Below are 27,614 nucleotides of genomic sequence, written 5' to 3' on the forward strand. Positions count from 1 at the left end.
TTTATTTATTTCTCCTTAATTCTCGTGATTTTCACCCAAAAGTGACTATCATTCGGGGACGGAGGGGGTAGTAAGTAAGGAAAGTGTTGAGTTTATTATTATTATTATTATTATTATTATTATTATTTTTTATCATCCAACAATTTAATGGCTTTAGTGCTTTACCTTGTAACATGCAGATTTTAGGTTGAGATAATATAATACGTACTCCATAATACATTTTAGGAATTTAGTGAAGTCACAAATATGATTTGCAAAGGGGTTAGAAGCACGGTTTAAGTTATAAAGTAGTGTGTAGTTCGGGTGCTGTCCCGAGTTGATATGTTACATAATCTTATAATATTACAGTTTTCATATATATGTATTTATAATTTATGTACATGAATTTGACTTTTATTTTAGATTAAGTCTAAGAAAATAATATGGCTTCTACTCGAGCATTCTCATGGCCTACATATATTTAAAAAGAATAAATAAGCAAAATTATCAAATAGCAAAAATGGTATAACTCTTTATTCATTTCCTAATAGATCTAATAAGTTCAATTCTTAACATAAACAATTTTTAATTAACATGTACTGTTCTAGACTTCTAGTTCTTTGTCCTTAGGGACAAATCAAAAGTCCCATGGCTTACAAACTCTTCTTACTGAGTACTACATAGTTTCTTACGTGTGGATCATAGAAATAATGAATAAAGAAAATTAACCTAAACGTAAACAAAAGTACTTTATAGCTACTAAATGTGTAAAGGGTGTCTATTATCTAGGGATGGCAATTTAATCCGATTTCGATTCGAATCTGATCCGATCCGGAGAAAAAAAATCCGATAATCCGTTTAAAATTAGTCCAAATCCGATAAAATAGATCCGAATCCGAATAGGAGGCGGATCGGACTTGGACCCTACGCAAAGTCCGACGGAGTCCGATCCGAGTCTGAATCCGAGAGTATGAGCATATTCTTTATAACTTGGGACAATTGTTTGTTTGTTTTGTAGCAAAATTTATTATGTAACTTTCTACATAATTTAAATTTGTTATGTTTATACTTTACTTGGTATGACAATACAAGCAATTATAGATATATGTTACATTACAAAAAAAAAAAATATTCGGATTATTTCGAAGGTCCATATAAACGGACTGGATTTGGATCCGGAAATCACGAGTCGGATCGGATTCAGATCTGAGTCCAGGGTCCGTTTACTAAATGGATCGGATTCAGATTTAGCTACATCCGACCCGTTACCATTCCTACTATTATCTATCACTCCAATAGTCCAATGTAATAATATGACTGTTTTTTCACTTCAGTTCAGTTCAACTGAGTTCAGTCAATGAGAACAGACCCATATTCAAGACTTCACACTCTAATACTCCTTTTTAAATTTATTGCATGATTCTTGTCCAAAAATCTTACAAAAATAAACCAAGCTCAACAATAAATTGCTTTAAGAAAACATGAAGCCACTTTATGATCTAAAAGTAATTTATTTAATTATCATAGCAATATAAATCTTCCTGCCTTCTTTTCCTACAAACATCTGGAAAATTAGCTGACAAGAGCCAAAAAAATTTAGAGACTAATGTAAATCTCTCTTCTATTATATCTCTTTGAGCTCAATAGAGCTAATCCAATCACCTATTTTCCACAAAAATGTGTTTAATTTGTATATTTACATGCATAAGCAATGAATTTGAACCTAATCAATTAAAGAATTAGTAGGCATCAGCAACAGGAGCTTCGAGACGAATGTAGTCATACAAAATGCCTCTCCAAGGACTAAGACCCCAAACTTGTGTCAAGAAAATGGTATTATTACCCTGCACTAATTTGTTGCCTGGTATGGTCACATTGTAAAGCCAATATAGTCCATGGATGCCGTGCCTAGCAATCGTATTGTCGTGCCCTATTAGTCCTGTTGTGAATAACGGAGGATTTTCATGTCGATCATTAATCCTAACCTGTAATGTTGGATGCACATATGAATTAGTCAGTGCATTAGGATTGCAGAATTGTTTCAGAGGATGGGATATTACAAAGACTAGCATTTGGTAGATACCTGTAACTCTGAATCAGTTGCTGATGCAAGTGATAGTCTCAAGTAATAGGTTCCAGAGGAGATGAGTTTATCGAGTTGGAATTTGATCTGCCATGTTGTTCCTTGATACGTGTTGCTTACGTTCCTGAAAGAGTTGGATCAAAGCTATTTGGTTAGGCCTTCAAAAAAAGAACGCGTCTAGTCTAGTTCCAAAATGTTGTGCATTTGTCATTAAAGTGTACTTCAGAAAACTAATTAAAGAAGAGTACTTAGTAAATAATTTTGAGGTAATTAGAGTGGAAATAAAAGAATAAAAGATCAGATGGAGAGGAGAAAGCGAGTAGGAAACTTTACCTAGTAACTTGAGCGAAGAACCAATCTTTCTGATAGGTGCTAACATTAACAGTATAAATTAAATCTTCGTCAGGATACAAATCTGTATACCTTTGCCATAGACCATACTGTCGATACCTGTTAATAACAAGATCATCTTATATCAAACTAATCTTTGTAACAATGGATGTGCATTTTATTTTTAAGTTTTGAACAGCAAAAACAAGAATAAGTAATTACAGAATTTAATCAAGATTATAAAGTGAAATGATTCCTATAGTCCATAGAAAACTAACCTGTCACGCGTCAGATAGAGTTTATTGACAAGATTTGGATCAGGATCAGGAATAAAGAATTCTGCAGCAGAACGATCTGGTATGCCAATCTCCCACAATATAGGTCCGTCTCTTGGATGATCATACACAAGATCGCCCAAATCAATAGCATGTCCTGTTTTCCAAGAAAATTTTACTTGCATAAGTTTTTAAACCATTAACTTTTGCTCATCTTTGTACATACTCCTGTGACATAAGAAAACCAATGTGAGTTCAATATCAGACCTGCTGTTATATCAACTATGTCGTTGTATTTGTAATCTCCTATGAAGCCGGGAACCCAAGCATAGAGATTGTAGCTCCCAGGCCGTATATTTTCTATGGTGAAATGACCTTTGTCATCTGTTGTTGTCCAGAATTGATATCCCTAGAAAGAGATCATCTTACATAATTGGTTAAAAACTCAAGTTAATGTAGCTAAGAAATTAATGAGTTTTGTTACTATAAACATATCATGAAGTTGGAATCTTTATGTACAAGAACTTAAGTTACCTTGCTCTCTCTTTGCCAGGATCCAACGTCTCCTGGAGCTGCAAACCCTACATATGCTTTGTTTGCTGAAGTATTCGTTTTCAGGTAACTAGTAATACGGATTATAAAAGTACATCAGTTCAAATTGACTGAATCGGAGTACAGATTATATATATAGGAACAAAATGCATGACACAAAACACCAAAATAAAGAGTAAATTTACACAATGAAGTGTTCACTAACCTATCATAGACTAGTAAACTACCACTAATGCTGCCACGCTGGTCAGCTGATGGGTAATCATCCGAAACTGCAAAGGTGTAAGGCCAACGCTTTGCCTCAACACTCAACTGCAATAAGTTTATAACATATTTTACTACTACTATAGTAAAAAACTGACAATTTATTCTTCAGTTCCCGTAAATTGGAATTTTGCTTGATTAGCTAACTTTGAAACCTGCTGTTTAGCATCCTCCCATAATTGCTGCGAGTCACTCTCATTTTTCGCAGAATTAGCATACACAAAAAGAGGCCCTAAAACTTTTTTCCATGGTTCTCCATCTTTAAATTCTGCCATTAGTTCTTGACCCGAGTAATGAGTACTTAAGAGTACCTGATAATCACCACACATGACACATGAGCACAATAGATGTTGTACAGTACATAATCAGCAATGCACACAACTAGAAGATTATAGGCATAATTATACACTAAGTCAACTTACTGAGAGGGAAGTCGGGCCAACATGGGATGTCAGATATTGTTTGGTTGGTCCAGCAGACCGGAACTCATTGTTAGGAATGATCTGCCAGAGTCCGGTGGGTGGATTGCTGCATATCCACCCATGTACCTGGATGTCTTTGGCTTCACCCGAGTATTGGTATTTGTCATCGACCTATACATTACCAAACAAGATATATTAGTCAGAAATCTTCGCATAATTCTGATTCAGAGACAAACTATCATAGTACAGTAGCTGTATCAAAATAAATAAGAATTTACCTCCCCTTTAAACTCTGGCTCGATTGGGTCGGTAAGTAAAACAGCTTCAGGATAAGCTAAGGCCTCGCTTCTGTTAGGTGAACGATCATCAGGAAGAGGCAGTTTTCTTTGCCTGTAATCTGACATAGCCATGTAGTTAAACCTGTACACCCCATAAATCAAAATATTAGTTCAAGTATCACTTACTAGTACCATAAATTTATGACAGTAAATTACGTTACATGCTCTTTGGGACATGATCACATGAATAATGTTACAATGCACATATCTTACCATAGTTTGTTGAGCTTAAAAGCAAGCCGAGTATTTGTCAGAGTAAAACCCGGAAAGTCTTTTGGATGCTCATAGATAGCATAAGTGTAGAAGCCAGATGAACCTCGAAGCAGAACAAACCTGCATACAGATCAAATTTCCATGACTTAGCACAAAGTAGTGTATTGTACAATACTCAATTACTCGTTTTCGTACCAAAACAACTGTATCACCTTAGACATTCACAAGATCAGAAAGATTCATTCATAACATAAAGGGGAGCATGAAATTTTATGTATGCGGTAACAAAAAAAAGTTACACCTATAACACAAAATGTACAAATTAAATTAGATTTTGAACAAGTTTAAGTCAATAATCTAATAAGATGAACTATCATAGTATAGAAAGTAGGACCTTTTGTCAATGTTTAAAGGGGGAAGTTTGGTTTTAAGAGATGAGTTCCATGTTCTTGTAAATGAGACCTCTACTTGTTCACTTGTCTCCACAATGACCTTAAAATCTGTTGCATCAAGCCTGCACACTCCAAAACGCGACGTTTTTTTTTTATTTTTATTATTAGCATATGAAATGTAATACAGAAAGTATATTGAATTACAATGTTTGTTACATAGAAGTACACTAAAACTCGAATTTAACAACCACCTAATTGGGTGGTTCTAAGGAAGTTTTGTACCTATCCAAGTTGCCCTTTTTTCTTGTAACTCCTTCGCCTTTCCAGACTATATCCCAATACCTGTACATTTTAGTCACGTAAGCTATATACATACATAATACAATTGGTACAAACTCGAAAGAAAAAGGCGTCCTAGAAGAAACACAAAATTCAGGTTCAATAAGACTACACTACCTTATTCCTTTTACCTCAAAAAAATAAGTTTAAAACAGGCTGATATTTTTTTTTTTTTTTTTTTTTGGGTGAGAAAAACAGGGCGAAAAATTCAATTAGTGAAACGTCCTACAAGTTCAATTCACAACTCAATGTACCATTAAGTGAAAATAGAAGCAAACACCTAATAAGATAAATTGATAAATTAAAAGGGGGGAAAAATAGAAAGGTTACCCTCTGTTGGATTCATCATTGAGCTCTTCAAGCAAATTAACGATGCCATTGTATTGAATTTTGGTGACACTTCCCTCGGGATTTAATAGTGTCACTTGTATTATGCCGTTGTCCAACACAATCTGTCACAGCCATTTTCAATTGATAAAAATTTCAAAGGTTTATTAATTTTATTTTTGGTTGTGAGGACAAGGACATTACAAATGGGGTAGAAGGATTCTTTCAAAAAAAAAAAAAGTAGAAGGATTTGAACCTGCGACTTATCGACTCTCACACTTAATCAATAGGCCAGAAGACTCAGAACATCATTGGTTAAAAGATTTATTATGAAATAAACGCTTTGAGGCGTTAGACATTTGAGAATCCATGACAAAATCACGCATGTAATTAATGTTCATTTTAGTTTAATATTTTTACTTATTGTTATTTTATCTAACATTCCTGAAGCGTTTGTTAGCTTTTGCCTATTATAAAAAAAATTAAATGTGAAGTGAGTATATTATCTTCAACATAAAAATAAACCTATATTCTGCTCAAGTTAGAGCATGTTCACATTTATTGAAGTGACTTGAACTGAACGGAACTAAAATGAATATTTTATGAGAGAAGGAAATTAAGAGCTGAACTGATTGGAGTTAAATTGAATTGAACTGGACTAGAATTAAGCTGAAGTGAACAAGCCCTTAATTACGGAGAATTAAGTATTCTTGTGGAACTACGAATTTTTTACTACAATTTGACTCTTATTCATGTCAAAAAAAACAACGGTGACCATGATAACTTCAAATTATATATAAGAAAAATCATAGCTAATTGGCATGATTAAATGTTATATATATTGACTAATCCAACAACATTTTATATGATCACGTTTATTTTTACAAATTAATACAATTAACGTGATCAAGTACTTTTTCCGTCTCTTTAAATTTCAGCACTACCTCATGACACATAATTCAAGGAGGAGATTAGATGATGCTAATGAACTAATTTATCAAAATAATTTATACACACAGATACCATCCTTTTCCTTTTTCTAGTGTTAAATCATATTGATAAAGTTGTCATTTACCTTCTTTAATTACTAGCCTTGAGACAGTGTTGCAAGTTAAAGAAACGGAGTAAACTTAATTACAATAGTCATAAATTAAAGTGTCATGGGCTTTTTAAACTAAAGTTTTTCACCTTTAGTCCTTTACTTGCATATAATTTTCAAATTAGATATCATTAAACGAGTTAGATTTGAGTTGAACACGAATGTATGAGACTGAATGCAACCTATATTCCTATAATAGTACACATGAAGAAAATAACAATTAATTTTATTTTTTTAAGAAAGAAGAGACAAAAAAGAGAGAAGGTAAGTGATTACATGGTTGTCTTGATAATGAAGTTGCACCTCTTGTGATGGGCCTTGGACATCCTCTGAATTTCTACAAGTACAAAATCATAATTCACGAGGCAATGTAGTATGAGTCTAGTGAAAACCCAAAATTAATTGTGCCAATTAATTTAATTTTTAGTAATTAAAACTGACTTATGACAAATGTATGAGTTTATTTTCATGAATGAACACTTATTTTAAATAAATGACCAAAAATATTTTTTACTACTGAAAATTGCTTGTCACTATATATAATATTTTCTCCTTTCGCAGCATAATTGTACATAACAATAAGTTATGAATTGGACTTATAGAAATTATACCATATAAATAATATTTCTATACACATTGTTTAAGCAACTTATTACTAAGAATAATTAAGATGATCCTATCATATGAGATTAAAAAAAATAAGAGCAAATTAAATCATAAACAATTAAAATAAGATCATAATACCTTATAGTATTTTTTTTTTTTTTTAACACGAGGGGCAAGCCCCAAAAAGTATTATTTTTATTTCACGTAAAAAGAACATATTGTTTCCCAGGAGGGAATGAAGAGGTTAATAATACCTTGTCCATTGTATAGATGATGATGTAGTGATATAATTAGCATGCAAAATTTGCATGAAATTAACCAGAACCACAATTGCAAGGCAAATTTGAGCTCCTTGCATGATTATCAACAAAGATTAAAAGTATGTTGATATGAGTATTGATCTGTTGAAGAACAAGATGAAAATGTTTAAGAATTGCTTAATTTTGAGCTAATTATAAGATATCATATAATATAATGTATAAAGATATATAGTATTATAAAAATTGTGAATGGAATTGAACTACATGGGAGATGAAGGGTAGATGCACCAATGAAAGTAGAAATTAGTAATTTTGGTAACTTTAATAATATTTGATTTGATTATTCTTTGGTAACTTTAATAATATTTGATTTATTTGAATGTTCTTTGGTAACTTTAATAATTTGATGGATAATCTAGGCAAAATCAAATCAGCACGTAATCATTCTTTAACTAATTTTGATGATTAATTTGTCACTTGATTCATATTGCTTTTTATATGTACAGTGGTAAAAAACTATAAACCTGTTTAAACTTTTAGATGACTCGCTTTCTATGCATTATGAGTGTTCAAATAGGAGAATTTTTTTGAGATAAAATGTTGACCTAGTTGAGCTCGAGCAACTCACAAGCGACATGGACAACTATTATCTATTGACACAATAATAAACAGTTGAATAATTGTTATTCTTTCTTTATGAAAAAATAATTTCAGTGCGGTAAATATAATTTCAGTTCATTAAAATAGGTTCATTTCTGTAAAAAAAAAATAAAATAAAAAATTATCAGTTCAGTAAATTTGTATGTTTAGAGAAGAAATATAATTGAAAATCAGTAAAAAAATGATTTTAGTTCAACAAAAATAATTTCACTTCATCTTCAATAAAATTAATTTCTATTTAGTAAAAATAATTTAATTAAATTTAGCAACAATAATTTCAAAAAAATAATAATTTCAACAATAATTAAGTGAACAAGCTAAGATATTAGCTCATATATAGTTTATTATAATTCGGTAATTCCTTTTCTACCAATTAAGTAATAAAATCAAATCGATAACATTCAAAGCTCATATCTTTTACCTTAAATAGTGAGATTAATGTAAAAGATTCTAACCGTCAACATACACATTAATGATCAAACCAAGTTTTTTGACTTCTTGAGAATTTACAATCTTTTTCTTTTTTTTTTTTTTTTTTTGACAATACTTAATTATTTTTTGAGGTAGGAAAACAATAACAAACTAGAAGAACTATATATACTTCGGGATTGTTGTGAAACTTATAAGTTACAAATGTTACTACTCAATTGGGAACAAGGAATAGAGGGAAAGAAACATACAAAGGAAAGGTGACAAACATTAAAACAAAATGAATAAAAGGGTATTGGGATGTACATTTGTTCTTATATGCTAAAAAAAAACTGTTCAATTATCATTATGTTAAGTTTCGTTAGCAATGGCCATCGGAAGGCAAAATATCTTATAATATCTAAATTTAAATAATCCCGAGGTATATTTATTAAAAAAAAAAAAATCGTTGCTAAAACTAAGTCATAAAAATATGGTCGTAATTTGAGAAAATGTAAAAGAAAACATTGATAATAATTATAGAGCATATTTTTCTTTTTACAGTTTTCATTCAATGCATATATTTAAAAGACATACAAAGATAAATGGACAATAATGTAAACAAGGCTAACGTAGTGTATTGTAGTCTGACTGTGTTAAAGGGTACCGACATACAACAATTATCCCAAGAAGTTACCATATTGCAGTTGTTAAGTAACATTACTGATGGAAACTTGACAACTAATACCCGTAATAGAACTAGTTGTACATAATCATACCATGGACTAGTTCTTATTATTAGAGAAACTAGTGCACACAAAATCTAAGTGTACTAAATTGATATTCAACAGCTAGAAAGCCATAAATTGGCATTCTAATTGTCCAAGTCCACCTAATACAACTTTATGGACAATTATTGTGGCCCTTTTAGGATTTTTTTTTTTTTTTTTTAATTTTTTTTTTTTAAAAATCAGTTTTAATACTGTAATAATTATCTAAGATAATAGACGAACTAATATAGTTAGCTATTTTTTATAAAGGACAATTATCCTTATATGTATGACTATTAGAGAATTTTAATTAAAAACAAAACGTTGGTACATTTTATCTTTTTTTTTTTTTTTTTTTTTTTTTTTTTCTTTTCGGAAAAATGACTACGAGGATGACAAGACCAATAGCTTTCATTAACTGCTAAACAAAAATCAGCAGCAAATACACTACATCCTTATTAGTGTAGACAATTGAGTACGATTATTTTTATACCGTGTTAAAAAAGTACGGAGTAACATCCAAAATTGGTGTGATCGAGGTTATCCTCAGGTAAAAATGCACTTGTAGTTAAGACAAAGCCCGTGTCACCTACTTATGCAATTGATAGACCCAACAAACAAGATACATACATAACAATATAACATCATAAACTAAGCTAATTTAAGGTATTTATTTCATTTTATTTATTTATTTGTCAAGAAAATTCAAGGAAACTTTTAGATAAATAGAGAAATAAAACTTACATGAAGAAGATGAAGATGAACTACTTGTAATGGCGTAGGCAAATCATACAACATATTCCAATAACCTTCAACTTGAAATTGGACCCTCTTTTTCCTCTTTCTGCTTTCAAATTCATACACAATACATGTAAATTACACATATATATACACACCATATAATAATATTATACCAATATTTTACAAAATAATATATACAAAGTATTCTATAATATTCCTCGCTTTCTCTCTCTAAAACTCGAAAATTAAATTACATACCTGAGGGTAGTAGTAGTAGTATGCATGGAGGAGAAAAATGGAGTGGTAGGAAGAAAATGGGAATTTATATTATAAGGTGGGTATAGATAAAAGAATGTTTGGCAAACCAAATAATAATTAATAAAAAAAATTATCTAGTTTGAGAGAAGCCTTCACATTGAATTAAAGCATTCTTACTATACATACTAAAAATAGTGTTTTTTTTTTTTTTACTTGTATTTTATTGCATCCTTTCTTGTAGTTTACTCTTTCAAATTGAGCCGACTTTTCTTGTTTAGATTCTGTTGGTAAAATAATAAAATTATTGAAAATTGGAGAAAATAGGAGTCACCATCTTAGCTTAGCTTCTTTCCCAAACTCAACATGCTGCTGTTGTGAAATGGAAAGCTAAGCAAGAGAGAGAGAGAAGAAAGATGTATGTACTCATGTACACGTTATAAGAACTAACTTTAGGTGTGTTTAGTTGGTCCATGACTTTCTTGGCCAATGAAAGTCACATTATAAGAGGGATCTAACGGCGCACCGTTGTTAGTTTTTATACATTTACTTTTTGGCCCGGTATAATAAACTAATAAGGAGTCATAGAGCGTGATGATGTAGGCGAGATTTTATGTAGTTTTCATGCATGACAAGAATTCGTGTTTTTACAGACCGTTGTTATAGTCTTACAGATGATCACTAAAATTCACAACTGTTAGTCATTAGACTTTAATAAACAAGTGATTTTTCTTACGTTTCTCATACAAATCGAGAATTTATGCGATAAAGTCACTTACAAAAAAGGAATAGAAAACGGTCGTAATATATAGATCATACAAAATAATATGTTAGAACCGTTTTTCTACTAAGTGATATATAAAAATCTCAAATTTATCATTTTATTTACAATTTAAAGTATGCTATGATTACTTAAAGCATTGAAGTAGTACCAAACTACAAAATAGTGTTCAAGTGTGAAACTAAGCATGTGACATTTTTGGTTGTCTATAGTTGGGGCCCTTAATATTTTGTGGTAGATATACTTTGCTCAAAGACAAAGCTGAAATGTTTTTCTGTTTCAAAGTTTTTTTTTTTTTTTTTATTTTTTTTTTTTTATTTTTTTTTTTTATTACAAATTTCTGTTTCAAAGTTGGTTAGGATTAAGTTATATTAGGACAAAAATAAAAATAAAAATAAAAAAGTGTTATGGAATTTTCTTAGATTCTTACTCCGTGAATTGGTTTATCATTTTTCTTCAATGAAATTTGAGATACTGATTATAATGCAGAGAAAAAGACTTTGTCACGAGCACAATAAGTCAATTACCATAATTCTAAGCCCTTCAAATTTTGGCCACTTGCTTATGTTGTTTTATCCTACTTGGCAGTTAACTCTCCAGGTAGGTGAAAGCGCGAGGTGGAGGGTGACAGAAGACGTGCTCGTACATACCTGGGTGCATGGTGCATCCAATGTATTTTTTTTGCTTATTATGATGATTAAATGAGGACGGTTGTTGCTTATTTAAACATCAAATGAGCAAAAAATAACCTTACTGCATCTTGCATCCGAGTGTGTATAAAAACTTACATGCTTATGTAGACGAAATGCAATCACAAATCTTGAATTTTACTCTCAGTTCATTATCGGCTTAACTAGTTAACTTATATTTACCTATCACAATTTAATCTCAAACAAATTGTCACTAGTAAAAGTAATTAGTTTCAAATTAAAGGCTTCTTCATGAACTAATTATTTAAAGTAAAGGGTGAAGCAAAAGGCAAGAGCACTAATAAACAGGAAAATATGGTTTGGTAAAGTTTCATCTACTTATCTAGTTCAATTGGTAAAGTGTCACTGCTGTAAAATGTAATTAGTTGAATTGGTCTTTGATTAAATAATAATGGAGCATTAGTTTGGTGACCATTTACCACCATTAGTTTATTATGGCAAACCCATAACAACTTTTGTGCTACATTATGTCATGCCATAAATCTTGATAGTTTGTCAATGAAATAGTTACTAGTTTCAACTAACTTTGTAAAAATTTTCAAAGGTTAATGGGATTGAAATGTCAACGCATTATTGAATTCAACTAAAGTGTATTGCATTTCATCGATTAATGAATATAAGAAATTGATATATACAAGCATTGAAGCATATAACAATGGTCAAAGTATTAATCCATGTAAAATTATGCTCTTTCTACCAAAATGTATAGTATCTTCATTAATTATTATGTACAACAAGAAATATCTTATGTCTTACACATAGTTTATTTTTTATTTTTTTTTTATTGTGCATAATAATTAATGGAGGTAGTATGTCTTAAAAAATAAAAATAAATAATTTAACAAAGGTAGTATAAGTGTATAATTGAGGAAAGGTAAGCTTCAAAGTTTGGGCTTACAAGTGAGTACTGCAACTGTCTTCTCCGGTTTAGATTTTGGGCTTAATTAATTTGTTGGGCTTAAGACAGTATTTGAGAGTTGGATTTTTGAGGCCCAGTTTGATCAACCTCTTTAAGATATTAGAATTGCCCAAATATTTAGCTAATCAAGAAACAAAATTATTTCAGTATGATTAATTTTTTTTATTTAAACTTAAAAACCATAATTTAAGAATTTTTATTTTGGTAAACCTTTTTCAGATTATATATATATATATATATATATATATATATAGGGGAGGGATCCGGTAAGAACCCCTCCTTATATAAGAACCTTAGTTATATAAGAACCAATCTCATTCGTAGGATTATATTAGAATGAGCGGTCAGGATTAAAACCAAAAACCCTCCCCCAACCGTCCAAAATCTTCTCTCTCCTCAAATTTTCAATCCTCTTTACTTTCTCTCTCCTCAAATCCTGTAAATTGAACTTATTGAAGTATTTTCTTCAAATTTCGCATGAATTTCGCATAACCAACCTAAATTGTTCAAATCAAGTACGTTTTTTTTAGATTTTATTCAAATTTCGCATGATGTTCAATTTTTTCTTAATTTCGACTTCAATTTTTAGATTTCTGTGTGATTTTTGTTCCATTTTTTTTAATTGTTTTGTTGCTTTCGCTTTTTTGATTTCATCTTGCGATTTCTATTCGATTTTTTTGGGTACGATTATTAAGTCCTATTATTCACTTCGAATTCTATTCTGATTTGATTTTCGTTAATTTTTGGCGATTATAGGGTTCAAACTCAGTGATTTTAGGGCTGGAATTTCAGCGATTTTAATGTTCGAATTTTAGCGATTTTAGTTTCGAATTTCAGCAATATGGGGTAATTTCACCGCTGCTCTTGATTATTAGATTTTTCAGCCCATTTTTTCGATTTTTTTTCTTTTTGGCGTCATTTTTAGTGAGTGAAGGTGGAGATCGAGGGTGAGTAACGGTGGTGCGGTGGTTAGGAGCAGCGTGGGGTGCTACTGAATGGTGATTTGGTGGTCCGCGACTGCTTGTGGTGTTGGGGTGGCTGTGAGTTGTGGCATAGAATAGTCGTCTCTTGTTTATACTCGTACTCATATCTGCTCATATTGTTTGCGTTTTCTAAAGAGAATGCTAGTATTTGTATTAGCTTGGTAATTTGGCTTACTAATTTTTTGAGATTATATGAATTTGATTGTTGGGTATATATATGTGGAGCCATGATGAGTTGATGACCGACTAATTGGATGCTGTTATTTATATATGTAGTTGGGTATCTTTATTCTTGATTCCATGTCATTTTAACTAATTATCATATCTTGGAATTAAACTAGATAGCTTGGTTGATTAAGCCACAAATTTTGCTTAGTTATTGCTAGAGTAGTAGTGCACGAAAAGTGAAGAAAACTAATCTTATTATAAATTTAGAATAATATAGATTTAGAACAAAAAAAATTAGAACATAAGTAAAAAATTTAGAACATATGAAAAATTTAGAACATAGAAAAAAATGTTTAGAACATAGGCAGAAAAATTTAGAACATAGGGGAAAAAATTTAGAACATAGTCAAAATTTTAGAACATATATTTTGATTATTAGAGAAAAATTTAGAACATAGGTATACAAGTTTTCAATATGGGTATAAGATCGAGTTTAGTACATAGGATAAAAGTTTAGAACATAGAAAAAAAAAAGTTTAGAACACAACAAAAAAATTTAGAACATAAGAATTTTAGAACATAGGGAAAAAAGATTAGAACATAAGTGAAAAAAATTTTAAAAAATTTATAATATAGGGAAAAAAAAATTAGAACTTAAGAAAAGGTGTAGAAAATAGGAAAAATAATTTAGAACATAAAAGAAAATTTAGAACATAAGTTTAGAACATATGGTGAAAAAATTTAGAACATATGAAAATAATTCAGAACATATATTTAGAGCTTAGACAGAAAATTTAGAACATAGATGAAAACTTTTAGAACATAGGTAAAAATATAGAACATAGATAAAAAATGTCGAATATGAAAAAAAAATTTATAACATAGTCAAAAAGTTTAGAACATAGGGTGAAAATATTTAGAACATAGGGTGAAAAAAATTTAGAACATAGGAAAAAAAGTTTAGAGCATAGGGCGAAAAAATTTAGTACATCAGAAAAAGTTTAGAATAGGAAAAAGTTTTGAACATAGGGTGAAAAAATTTAGTATATAGGATAAAAGTTTAGAAAATAGGGTGAGAAGTTCTAAGATTATAGATAGAAAAAGTTTAGAACATATGGTGAAAATTTTCAGAAATATATGGAAAATTCAAAGCATAGACAGAAAAATTTTAAGTAATGGATAAAAAAAGTTTAGATGATAGGAAAATAATTTAGAACATATAAAAAGGCATTGGCAGAAAAAAAAATTAAAGTATTAGCAAAAATACTTTTGAAAAACTAAAGTATTAGCAAAAAACTTATGAACATTTACGGTAAATGAAAAAAAGAAGAACATATGCTAAAAGGCCTAAAACCTATTAGCTCAATTGGTAGAGCACTATGCAAATGCATAGAGAATGTAGGTTCGATTCCTACATAGGTTATCTCTATAAAAAAAAATAAAAAAAAATCGAAAGTAAACAATAATAACTTAATAGTAAAACATGAAAATAAATCAAATTATTTTTTCAACTTATGTTCTAAATTATTTTTTTTTATGTTCTAAATTTTTTTTGCTTATGTTCTAAATTTTTTTTGTATGTTCTAAATTTTTTCTGCTTATGTTCTAAAAATTTTCCCATATTCTAAATTTTTTTCTATGTTTTAAATGTAAACTTTTCAAAATTACAGAAACGTCATTACTAAAGGATCATTTTAGGTGGTTAGATCAAAACTAATAAAGGGCTGAGATTGGTTCTTATATAAGATTGGGTTCTTATATAGAGGAGGGTTCTTACATGAGCCTTCCTCTATATATATATATATATATATATATATATATAGGGGAGGGATCCGGTAAGAACCTCTCCTTATATAAGAACCTTAGTTATATAAGAACCAATCTCATTCGTAGGATTATATTAGGATGAGCGGTCAGGATTAAAACCAAAAACCCTCCCCCAACCGTCCAAAATCTTCTCTCTCCTCAAATTTTCAATCCTCTTTACTTTCTCTCTCCTCAAATCCTGTAAATTGAACTTATTGAAGTATTTTCTTCAAATTTCGCATGAATTTCGCATAACCAACCTAAATTGTTCAAATCAAGTACGTTTTTTTTTAGATTTTATTCAAATTTCGCATGATGTTCAATTTTTTCTTAATTTCGACTTCAATTTTTAGATTTCTGTGTGATTTTTGTTCCATTTTTTTTAATTGTTTTGTTGCTTTCGATTTTTTGATTTCATCTTGCGATTTCTATTCGATTTTTTTGGGTACGATTATTAAGTCCTATTATTCACTTCGAATTCTATTCTGATTTGATTTTCGTTAATTTTTGGCGATTATAGGGTTCAAACTCAGTGATTTTAGGGCTGGAATTTCAGCGATTTTAATGTTCGAATTTTAGCGATTTTAGTTTCGAATTTCAGCAATATGGGGTAATTTCACCGCTGCTCTTGATTATTAGATTTTTCAGCCCATTTTTTTCGATTTTTTTTCTTTTTGGCGTCATTTTTAGTGAGTGAAGGTGGAGATCGAGGGTGAGTAACGGTGGTGCGGTGGTTAGGAGCAGCGTGGGGTGCTACTGAATGGTGATTTGGTGGTCCGCGACTGCTTGTGGTGTTGGGGTGGCTGTGAGTTGTGGCATAGAATAGTCGTCTCTTGTTTATACTCGTACTCATATCTGCTCATATTGTTTGCGTTTTCTAAAGAGAATGCTAGTATTTGTATTAGCTTGGTAATTTGGCTTACTAATTTTTTGAGATTATATGAATTTGATTGTTGGGTATATATATATGTGGAGCCATGATGAGTTGATGACCGACTAATTGGATGCTGTTATTTATATATGTAGTTGGGTATCTTTATTCTTGATTCCATGTCATTTTAACTAATTATCATATCTTGGAATTAAACTAGATAGCTTGGTTGATTAAGCCACAAATTTTGCTTAGTTATTGCTAGAGTAGTAGTGCACGAAAAGTGAAGAAAACTAATCTTATTATAAATTTAGAATAATATAGATTTAGAACAAAAAAAATTAGAACATAAGTAAAAAATTTAGAACATATGAAAAATTTAGAACATAGAAAAAAATGTTTAGAACATAGGCAGAAAAATTTAGAACATAGGGGAAAAAATTTAGAACATAGTCAAAATTTTAGAACATATATTTTGATTATTAGAGAAAAATTTAGAACATAGGTATACAAGTTTTCAATATGGGTATAAGATCGAGTTTAGTACATAGGATAAAAGTTTAGAACATAGAAAAAAAAAAGTTTAGAACACAACAAAAAAATTTAGAACATAAGAATTTTAGAACATAGGGAAAAAAGATTAGAACATAAGTGAAAAAAATTTTAAAAAATTTATAATATAGGGAAAAAAAAATTAGAACTTAAGAAAAGGTGTAGAAAATAGGAAAAATAATTTAGAACATAAAAGAAAATTTAGAACATAAGTTTAGAACATATGGTGAAAAAATTTAGAACATATGAAAATAATTCAGAACATATATTTAGAGCTTAGACAGAAAATTTAGAACATAGATGAAAACTTTTAGAACATAGGTAAAAATATAGAACATAGATAAAAAATGTCGAATATGAAAAAAAAATTTATAACATAGTCAAAAAGTTTAGAACATAGGGTGAAAATATTTAGAACATAGGGTGAAAAAAATTTAGAACATAGGAAAAAAAGTTTAGAGCATAGGGCGAAAAAATTTAGTACATCAGAAAAAGTTTAGAATAGGAAAAAGTTTTGAACATAGGGTGAAAAAATTTAGTATATAGGATAAAAGTTTAGAAAATAGGGTGAGAAGTTCTAAGATTATAGATAGAAAAAGTTTAGAACATATGGTGAAAATTTTCAGAAATATATGGAAAATTCAAAGCATAGACAGAAAAATTTTAAGTAATGGATAAAAAAAGTTTAGATGATAGGAAAATAATTTAGAACATATAAAAAGGCATTGGCAGAAAAAAAAATTAAAGTATTAGCAAAAATACTTTTGAAAAACTAAAGTATTAGCAAAAAACTTATGAACATTTACGGTAAATGAAAAAAAGAAGAACATATGCTAAAAGGCCTAAAACCTATTAGCTCAATTGGTAGAGCACTATGCAAATGCATAGAGAATGTAGGTTCGATTCCTACATAGGTTATCTCTATAAAAAAAAATAAAAAAAAATCGAAAGTAAACAATAATAACTTAATAGTAAAACATGAAAATAAATCAAATTATTTTTTCAACTTATGTTCTAAATTATTTTTTTTTATGTTCTAAATTTTTTTTGCTTATGTTCTAAATTTTTTTTGTATGTTCTAAATTTTTTCTGCTTATGTTCTAAAAATTTTCCCATATTCTAAATTTTTTTCTATGTTTTAAATGTAAACTTTTCAAAATTACAGAAACGTCATTACTAAAGGATCATTTTAGGTGGTTAGATCAAAACTAATAAAGGGCTGAGATTGGTTCTTATATAAGATTGGGTTCTTATATAGAGGAGGGTTCTTACATGAGCCTTCCTCTATATATATATATATATATATATATATATAGGGGAGGGATCCGGTAAGAACCTCTCCTTATATAAGAACCTTAGTTATATAAGAACCAATCTCATTCGTAGGATTATATTAGGATGAGCGGTCAGGATTAAAACCAAAAACCCTCCCCCAACCGTCCAAAATCTTCTCTCTCCTCAAATTTTCAATCCTCTTTACTTTCTCTCTCCTCAAATCCTGTAAATTGAACTTATTGAAGTATTTTCTTCAAATTTCGCATGAATTTCGCATAACCAACCTAAATTGTTCAAATCAAGTACGTTTTTTTTAGATTTTATTCAAATTTCGCATGATGTTCAATTTTTTCTTAATTTCGACTTCAATTTTTAGATTTCTGTGTGATTTTTGTTCCATTTTTTTTAATTGTTTTGTTGCTTTCGATTTTTTGATTTCATCTTGCGATTTCTATTCGATTTTTTTGGGTACGATTATTAAGTCCTATTATTCACTTCGAATTCTATTCTGATTTGATTTTCGTTAATTTTTGGCGATTATAGGGTTCAAACTCAGTGATTTTAGGGCTGGAATTTCAGCGATTTTAATGTTCGAATTTTAGCGATTTTAGTTTCGAATTTCAGCAATATGGGGTAATTTCACCGCTGCTCTTGATTATTAGATTTTTCAGCCCATTTTTTCGATTTTTTTTCTTTTTGGCGTCATTTTTAGTGAGTGAAGGTGGAGATCGAGGGTGAGTAACGGTGGTGCGGTGGTTAGGAGCAGCGTGGGGTGCTACTGAATGGTGATTTGGTGGTCCGCGACTGCTTGTGGTGTTGGGGTGGCTGTGAGTTGTGGCATAGAATAGTCGTCTCTTGTTTATACTCGTACTCATATCTGCTCATATTGTTTGCGTTTTCTAAAGAGAATGCTAGTATTTGTATTAGCTTGGTAATTTGGCTTACTAATTTTTTGAGATTATATGAATTTGATTGTTGGGTATATATATATGTGGAGCCATGATGAGTTGATGACCGACTAATTGGATGCTGTTATTTATATATGTAGTTGGGTATCTTTATTCTTGATTCCATGTCATTTTAACTAATTATCATATCTTGGAATTAAACTAGATAGCTTGGTTGATTAAGCCACAAATTTTGCTTAGTTATTGCTAGAGTAGTAGTGCACGAAAAGTGAAGAAAACTAATCTTATTATAAATTTAGAATAATATAGATTTAGAACAAAAAAAATTAGAACATAAGTAAAAAATTTAGAACATATGAAAAATTTAGAACATAGAAAAAAATGTTTAGAACATAGGCAGAAAAATTTAGAACATAGGGGAAAAAATTTAGAACATAGTCAAAATTTTAGAACATATATTTTGATTATTAGAGAAAAATTTAGAACATAGGTATACAAGTTTTCAATATGGGTATAAGATCGAGTTTAGTACATAGGATAAAAGTTTAGAACATAGAAAAAAAAAAGTTTAGAACACAACAAAAAAATTTAGAACATAAGAATTTTAGAACATAGGGAAAAAAGATTAGAACATAAGTGAAAAAAATTTTAAAAAATTTATAATATAGGGAAAAAAAAATTAGAACTTAAGAAAAGGTGTAGAAAATAGGAAAAATAATTTAGAACATAAAAGAAAATTTAGAACATAAGTTTAGAACATATGGTGAAAAAATTTAGAACATATGAAAATAATTCAGAACATATATTTAGAGCTTAGACAGAAAATTTAGAACATAGATGAAAACTTTTAGAACATAGGTAAAAATATAGAACATAGATAAAAAATGTCGAATATGAAAAAAAAATTTAGAACATAGTCAAAAAGTTTAGAACATAGGGTGAAAATATTTAGAACATAGGGTGAAAAAAATTTAGAACATAGGAAAAAAAGTTTAGAGCATAGGGCGAAAAAATTTAGTACATCAGAAAAAGTTTAGAATAGGAAAAAGTTTTGAACATAGGGTGAAAAAATTTAGTATATAGGATAAAAGTTTAGAAAATAGGGTGAGAAGTTCTAAGATTATAGATAGAAAAAGTTTAGAACATATGGTGAAAATTTTCAGAAATATATGGAAAATTCAAAGCATAGACAGAAAAATTTTAAGTAATGGATAAAAAAAGTTTAGATGATAGGAAAATAATTTAGAACATATAAAAAGGCATTGGCAGAAAAAAAAATTAAAGTATTAGCAAAAATACTTTTGAAAAACTAAAGTATTAGCAAAAAACTTATGAACATTTACGGTAAATGAAAAAAAGAAGAACATATGCTAAAAGGCCTAAAACCTATTAGCTCAATTGGTAGAGCACTATGCAAATGCATAGAGAATGTAGGTTCGATTCCTACATAGGTTATCTCTATAAAAAAAAATAAAAAAAAATCGAAAGTAAACAATAATAACTTAATAGTAAAACATGAAAATAAATCAAATTATTTTTTCAACTTATGTTCTAAATTATTTTTTTTTATGTTCTAAATTTTTTTTGCTTATGTTCTAAATTTTTTTTGTATGTTCTAAATTTTTTCTGCTTATGTTCTAAAAATTTTCCCATATTCTAAATTTTTTTCTATGTTTTAAATGTAAACTTTTCAAAATTACAGAAACGCCATTACTAAAGGATCATTTTAGGTGGTTAGATCAAAACTAATAAAGGACTGAGATTGGTTCTTATATAAGATTGGGTTCTTATATAGAGGAGGGTTCTTACATGAGCCTTTCTCTCTCTCTCTCTCTCTATATATATATATATATATATATTTTTTTTTTTTTTTTTTTTTTTTTTTTTTTTTTTTTTTGAAGGAACACTTTTAAAGATTATAGCTGTGCTGAAATTAAATTTGTAAAATTCAATTCTAAAAACTAACCAGCTTTAAAAAAAAATAAAAAAAATATTGAAGGTTCTCTAGAATATACTACTAGTAATACTACTACTATGTATAAAACAGAATTAATGCTGAAATAGCAACAAAAGGAAATGGACCTAAACATTTGGGTATCATAAATCAGCCACTTTATCCAATCATTTATTTAATTACAAGATTATGAATACATCAATTTATACAGAAAAAATAAAATAATATCTAAAATATAATAGCAGAAAATACAAGAGGTTATTACACTGCTTTAACTTTATTTTTATTATTAAAGGTAAGGAGATGTAAGTTTATTCATTTCGTAGTTGCAGGTAAGGTAGCCTCACTCGATAAAATTCAAACATATATATATCATGATTTCAAGTAAGAGTATTACCAAGTGAGTCAGTCCTTGGTACTCGTATTAGATTGCTTCATTGGTAGGAGGTCCTTCGAGACGTATATAATCATACAATATTCCTTGGAATGGGCTTTGGTTCCTTGGTTGAGTCAAAAACATAATATTATCGCCTTTTACAAGCTTTGAACCCTGTATGTCCACGTTATAAAGCCAATATAATCCATGACATCCATGTCTTGCAATTGAGTTATCCCTCCCTATAAGTCCTGTTGTAAATATGGGTCGATTTGCATTTCGATCGTTCATCCGTACCTATAAATATAATATGTACAAGGACATAATGATATAAGAAAATTAAGATTGAATTCATAGATTATATTATTATCAAGAACATATGGGAGTAATTCATTTTTTCAGTCTGGCTTAAAGATCAAATTAGTAATTTTCGGGAGAATTCAAGTTAATCTCCTCTCACAACATTGTTTTACTTGTGAAATAGTAAAGTGGCACGAAAACAAATGCATAAAGTTGTGAGAGGAAATTAACTTGGAATGTTAATCTCGGAGATTAACTGGGGCTTCCTCGTAATTTTCAGTTTTTAATACCTCTTTGTCCCTTTTTGTTTGTAATACTTTAAATTTTTTGAGAGACAATACTAGTCCAAGTAGAAAGAACAAAAAGTGAAACCGGAACATTTATTAAATGAATGGAACATAAAAGGAGCTTGAAAATGAGATGTTACCTGAACCTCAGCAAGGGTAGCAGAAGCAATTGCCAGCCTCAATTTGTAGATCCCTTTCTGATCTACCTCATCTAATTTGAATTTAACTTGCCAAGTTGTTCCTACAAACACGTTTTCTGTCTTCCTGTGTGACAAAATAAGCTAGGCTTTCTTAGAGGATCTTACACTTTGATACAATGTTGTTACTTGGCAGCGAAAAAATGTATTACAACAGACATTCTTTTCACAGGTTTACGATCATATATGTATCAAGCAAGTGAAAGTGGTACAAGTTCTGTAGGAAAACTGAGACTACGTACCTAGGAACTTGAGCAAAGAACCAATCCTTTCGGTAATCACTTTCACCAATGGTAAAAATTAGATCATCATTTGGGTGCAATTCTGTGTATCTCTCCCACAATCCATATTGCCTAAACCTGCCAAAGATTTCATGCAAATAGTTGTCAAATATGAGCAACTACATCAAGTTGACTGTTTTTTCAACAGAGATTGTGTTTTAAATTGTTAAGAAACTCGCTAACCTGTCAGGATGATTAACATAGAGTTGATTGACATAATTAGGATTAGGATCAGGAGCATAGAATTCTGCTGCAGTGCGATCAGGAAATCCGATTTCCCACAAGGTTGGTCCATCTCGAGGAGGTTCATACACCAAGTCACCCATTTGTGCATCACAACCTGATATTAATTCAATACTTAAGTTCAATATAGTACTGTAAAGTGTAAAGTGCTATTTTTTATTAGCTTATATAGCTTAAGCTACACTAATTTCATGATACTATGTAACGAATGACTGTTCATTTAATCAAACCTGCAGTTATGGTAATGACAGCATCACATCTATAGTCTCCAATGACACCAGGAACATAAGAGTAGAGATTATAATCTCCTTCTCTTATGCCCTCGATAGAGAAAGAACCATTCTCATCTGCTGTTGTCCAGAACTGATAACCCTGGAAAATTGAACAAATGACAGCCGTTTTTAGCACAAAAGTAGAGCTGAAATTAAGGTACCAGTGATAATATGGTGAGACATAGATGGTCAGGTCAAAGCGATTTCAGTTATATGCTTGTAAATGGTACTAAAAAAGAAAAATTACCTTGATTTCAGTTTGCCACGATCCAGGTGGTCCTGGTGGGGCTAGTCCCACATAAGCTCCATTTGCTGGAATATGATCATCACTAACATACCTAAACAAAATGATATAAACCATATAATTATCGCCAAAGCACAAGTGTGAAAAATTAAAATATAAATGAAATACGAATGTATAAATGCTTAATGTCTTTATAAACAACCTGTCTCGGACTAGTAATCTGCCACTGACTTTACCCCTTTGATTAGGTTTCGGAAAATCTTCTGAAGCTGGGAAACTATAAGGCCAGTTCTGAGTTTTTACTACCAACTACTCATGGATGAAAATGAAACACAAAATATATGGTCAGAAACCAATTTTCAGTGCTAATCAATGAGGATTACAAAACATTATCAAACAAAAGCATGTTAATAGTACTCCAGTAATGTTTTAGAGGTTAACCTGCTTTTTAGCATCTTCCCAAAGCGAATGAAAATCAACATCTTTTGGACAGGAATTGCAGTAGATGAAAACAGGCCCAAATACCCTTTTCCATGGCTCATTATCATCAAATTTCGGCACCAGAGCATCCCCTGCATAATGACCACTATAAAACACCTGCAATCACAATAGTTTTTCATCAGCAAAGTTCATACAGAAATAACACCAGCAAGAAAAATCCATACATATATTGTATATTCTATGTGTTTAATTCTTTGGTACAACTAGCTGAATGTCCGTTCACTTACTGATAAGGATGTAGGCCCCACGTGGGATGTCAGGTTTTGTTTGACGGGCCCACCAGACCGATACTCGTAGCTAGGTGTGATTTGCCAAAATCCTGTAGGCTGGTCAGTGCAAATCCAACCATGGACTAGGATATCTTTGTTGTCACATGAATACTGGTATTTGTCATCAACCTATGTAATATAACAATTCATTAACTCACAAACATGATTGAACAAATCTCAAAATACTTAAAATTAATGCATAATTAACATTTATCTACATGAGATAAGAGGAAATGATACCTCTCCTTTAAGGCTTGGTTCTACAGGGTTTGTCAACAGAACAGCTTCAGGATAGGCAAGTTTTTGGCACCTTCCGGGCATCCTATCATCAGGCAAAGGCATGAACCTTTGCCTGTCATCTGCAATAGCCATGTAGTGAAACCTAATACACAAAACATATCATACTTTGTTACTTAAAACTTCTTCTAATTAACTTGGTTTGCCATGAAACCTGTCCAAAGAAATAAATTTCCTCATACCACTGTTTATTGAGCTTGAATGTGATCCTAGTTTCACCCATGCTGAAGCCAGGCCAATCTTTCATATGCTCATAGATTGCATAGGTATAGAACCCGGATGAGCCACGCAACATTATAAACCTAAAAGTATAACGATTATTGGCTTAAATTACATTATTAACATGACAACTAATTCCAGACAGAGGGGTACTAATATATAGAGGAAGTGTGCTCTATAAAAAGTAGTTTATACACTATGGCGAAGATTAAAGCAACTACCTTTTATCGATGTTCAATGGGACTAACTTGCCCTTGAGTGAAGGATCCCACTGTCTACTAAAGGAAACTTCCACCTGATCATCATTTGACATAATCACCTGAAAAGTTGTTGCTTTAATCCTGCATACAATCAGCAAATAGCCTTGATCAAATTTGTAAACCAAAGCCTAAAATTTACAAGTTTATCCATTTAACTTTGACAAACTAAGAAAGATGAAGGCGAGAGGAACAAACGTGTCAAATGTCCCTGGTGTATTAGCATCATTCCAAACAAGATCCCAATACCTGCATACAGCCATACATAACACAGTTAAATATATCATAAAACAAGCGAAAATAATGCAATTTTTCCCATGCTATGATCAACTTTTCTTTCATTATCTTGAATTTTGTTTCTAGATTCTATATAGAGACTGATTGAAGTATTGAATTCATTAAGCAAAATGATTGTACAAATCTGATTATACGCAATGTTTACCCTCTATTGTCCTCAGGATTTCGAGATTCAAGCAAATTGTCAATGCCATTATAAGCTATTCCAGTAACAATTCCTCCTGGTTTCGATATTGTCACTCGAGCAATGCCATTGTCTAACACAACCTGCAAGTACATACTCCAGCTTAAAATCCATGCAGAAATATAATCTCCTAGAGAACAAAGGTTGAAGATATATTACTCCATGTCAATATGTTATTCACTATCAATTAAGCTTACTTTAAAGCAAAATTAAGCCTCTAAAAATTCCTTTTGTTACATTATTGCTCTGATTTTGACTCAAACAACTTGGTGAGCCCTGATACTTGACCAATTTAACCAATTGAGTATTATCTCCATCAATTCGAACTTAGTTGTTACGTTACTAGTTCAATTTACACTATTACAGATGTTAACTACTCTTATTACCCTAAGGTAACCATCCAAAAGTCCAAAACTAACAAAAGTAACAAAGATAAGATAAATTATTAGGTGCACTTGAGAATATGTGCATTTAAACCCGACAATCCAATAAAAGAAAGTACATCAAATATATTCCCTAGGCTCAAACAAACAACCAAACATAACCAACATAACAAACATTCCAAAACCACTTAATAAAAATAAAAACTTTATTTAGAAAATAAAAACACCGACACTTACATAACGATCAAGAATCTGAAGTTGAACAGCTTGATCAGTTGGTGCATCTGGGCCTGGTTCCACACCCCCACCATTGCCACAACACCCACACATCCACGATTTCGCTTTCGATGATGACGACGACAACGACAACGATGACATTCTTCCTTCTTAGATCAACCAAAACAATTTCTACGATTAATCAAATTTGCACTGTATGAAATATGGTAGATAATTGTAGCCTTTCTTGGTAAATATCGAATATTTATAGACTTTAGTATAACTGTATGCGTATATATGTACAACTATATGTATGGTCTGCCCCTAATTAGGCAGCAAGTTGTATATAATAAAATTATAATTATGGATTTAAACTAGAATTAAAGCATCAATTTCCCTGAAAATAAAAGGATTAAAGCATAAATAATCTTTATCTTTGGACCTCCTTTTTTTGGGGGTTCTTTTTAGGTTCCTTTTCCTACTCTTGACTTGGTCGTTACTCGCTTGGTGGATGGATGTTCTTATAAAAGGACGTGCAATCCAAGAAATTTGGATAATTTAATGAATTTTGATTTTGATTTTATTGTTTGTTTTAATTTATGGGAATGTTTGTGGATAATTTGATTTAGTGTTTTTTGATTTGGGTGTTGTGGGGATGTATAATTTATTTATTTGAGATGTTGAGAAATTGGTGTTTGATGTGGATACGTAATGTTGGTTTCGTTTAAATAATTATTAGATCTATTTTTGAAGGTGGTTTGAGATTTAGGGAGAGGGAAATGATTATTTGTTTTAACTATTAGGTATTGTGTGAAGCATGAAATGAACAATTGATTTACTCTTTCACTTGTAGTTTGTTGTTCGTTGGGTCATCATATTCGTGTATCGAATTTGAAAACAATATATAAAGACCACACAACACATGTACTACGATATTTGAAGGGACGGGCATGTGACGTTATGTGACACATTAAGATGATGTATAAACATTGCATCATTTCGTGTTTCTGCACATAACTATAAAACTATTCTTGAATTCGAGATCAAGCATGAAATAAATTGCACTCACATGGCCTCAATTGAATTGGGGATTTGTCTTTTTTACTTTCTTACCTTGGCAATGACTTCTTATTCCAATGGAATTTCATATACAAAAAGATATTTAGCCAAATTTCTATTATATTAGTCAAATATGAGTTTAGTGTCTTTCTAAAATATCGCTTACTTCTCCTATATGTACTTTTTAAATATAATTGTCGCCATGTTTTTGGGATTTTGAAAGTGAGGGAAAAGGGTAAGAGAATCCTCACTCTAAAGAGTCTCTACTCCCTAAGAAGTTTGATTTTATTACCTTAAAGTCATAACAACAAACCTTTCCGGAGTTGGCACTTGTAGGTGTCATTATAAATACTGGCTCTAAAATGCTTTGTATGATCTCTAGGTAACATATAATTAAGAATGCTTAGTACTTTGAAGAGCTTCCTTGTCATTTTGTCAAACTCTCTACTTATTAAAATAGGATCCTTGTAATTCATTCAAACATATATTAAG

General features: G+C 30.4%; 2 protein-coding genes across 2 annotated transcripts; both read right to left on the reverse strand.

Moving 5' to 3' along the window:
* Positions 1-1,575: 1,575 nt before the first annotated feature.
* Positions 1,576-10,857, reverse strand: LOC110724666 (probable rhamnogalacturonate lyase B). The gene is made up of 18 exons (XM_021904104.1): positions 10,317-10,857; positions 10,062-10,161; positions 7,474-7,620; positions 6,890-6,950; positions 5,518-5,639; positions 5,131-5,190; positions 4,851-4,970; positions 4,457-4,576; positions 4,184-4,325; positions 3,906-4,076; positions 3,639-3,794; positions 3,425-3,531; positions 3,202-3,289; positions 2,935-3,076; positions 2,671-2,824; positions 2,396-2,512; positions 2,063-2,186; positions 1,576-1,964 (listed from the first exon to the last, which is right to left on the reverse strand). Exons 3-18 carry the CDS (start codon positions 7,575-7,577, stop codon positions 1,719-1,721), a joined length of 2,034 nt encoding a protein of 677 aa, XP_021759796.1. The 5' UTR covers positions 7,578-7,620; positions 10,062-10,161; positions 10,317-10,857; the 3' UTR covers positions 1,576-1,718.
* A 10,508-nt stretch (positions 10,858-21,365) lies between these two features.
* Positions 21,366-27,007, reverse strand: LOC110724669 (rhamnogalacturonate lyase B-like). The gene is made up of 15 exons (XM_021904106.1): positions 26,085-27,007; positions 25,426-25,547; positions 25,182-25,232; positions 24,948-25,067; positions 24,690-24,809; positions 24,451-24,592; positions 24,169-24,339; positions 23,882-24,037; positions 23,643-23,749; positions 23,444-23,534; positions 23,155-23,296; positions 22,865-23,021; positions 22,643-22,759; positions 22,344-22,467; positions 21,366-21,913 (listed from the first exon to the last, which is right to left on the reverse strand). Exons 1-15 carry the CDS (start codon positions 26,223-26,225, stop codon positions 21,665-21,667), a joined length of 2,010 nt encoding a protein of 669 aa, XP_021759798.1. The 5' UTR covers positions 26,226-27,007; the 3' UTR covers positions 21,366-21,664.
* Between the last annotated feature and the right edge of the window lie 607 nt (positions 27,008-27,614).

The sequence above is a fragment of the Chenopodium quinoa genome, unplaced genomic scaffold, assembly GCF_001683475.1.
Source record: "Chenopodium quinoa cultivar QQ74 unplaced genomic scaffold, ASM168347v1, whole genome shotgun sequence".
Taxonomy (NCBI): domain Eukaryota; kingdom Viridiplantae; phylum Streptophyta; class Magnoliopsida; order Caryophyllales; family Amaranthaceae; genus Chenopodium; species Chenopodium quinoa.

Excerpts from the sequence above, each read along its gene's own strand:
- LOC110724666 (XM_021904104.1), bottom strand. The coding sequence starts at position 7,577 with ATGCAAGGAGCTCAAATTTGCCTTGCAATTGTGGTTCTGGTTAATTTC. Across the intron at positions 5,640-6,889 it reads TTCATTATCAAGACAACCAT|ATTGTGTTGGACAACGGCAT; the intron begins GTAATCACTTAC and ends TGGCTGTGACAG. Across the intron at positions 4,577-4,850 it reads CCTTTAAACATTGACAAAAG|GTTTGTTCTGCTTCGAGGTT; the intron begins GTCCTACTTTCT and ends ATCTGTATGCAG.
- LOC110724669 (XM_021904106.1), bottom strand. The coding sequence starts at position 26,225 with ATGTCATCGTTGTCGTTGTCGTCGTCATCATCGAAAGCGAAATCGTGG. Across the intron at positions 24,340-24,450 it reads AACCAAGCCTTAAAGGAGAG|GTTGATGACAAATACCAGTA; the intron begins GTATCATTTCCT and ends TATATTACATAG. Across the intron at positions 23,750-23,881 it reads GGGAAGATGCTAAAAAGCAG|TTGGTAGTAAAAACTCAGAA; the intron begins GTTAACCTCTAA and ends ATCCATGAGTAG.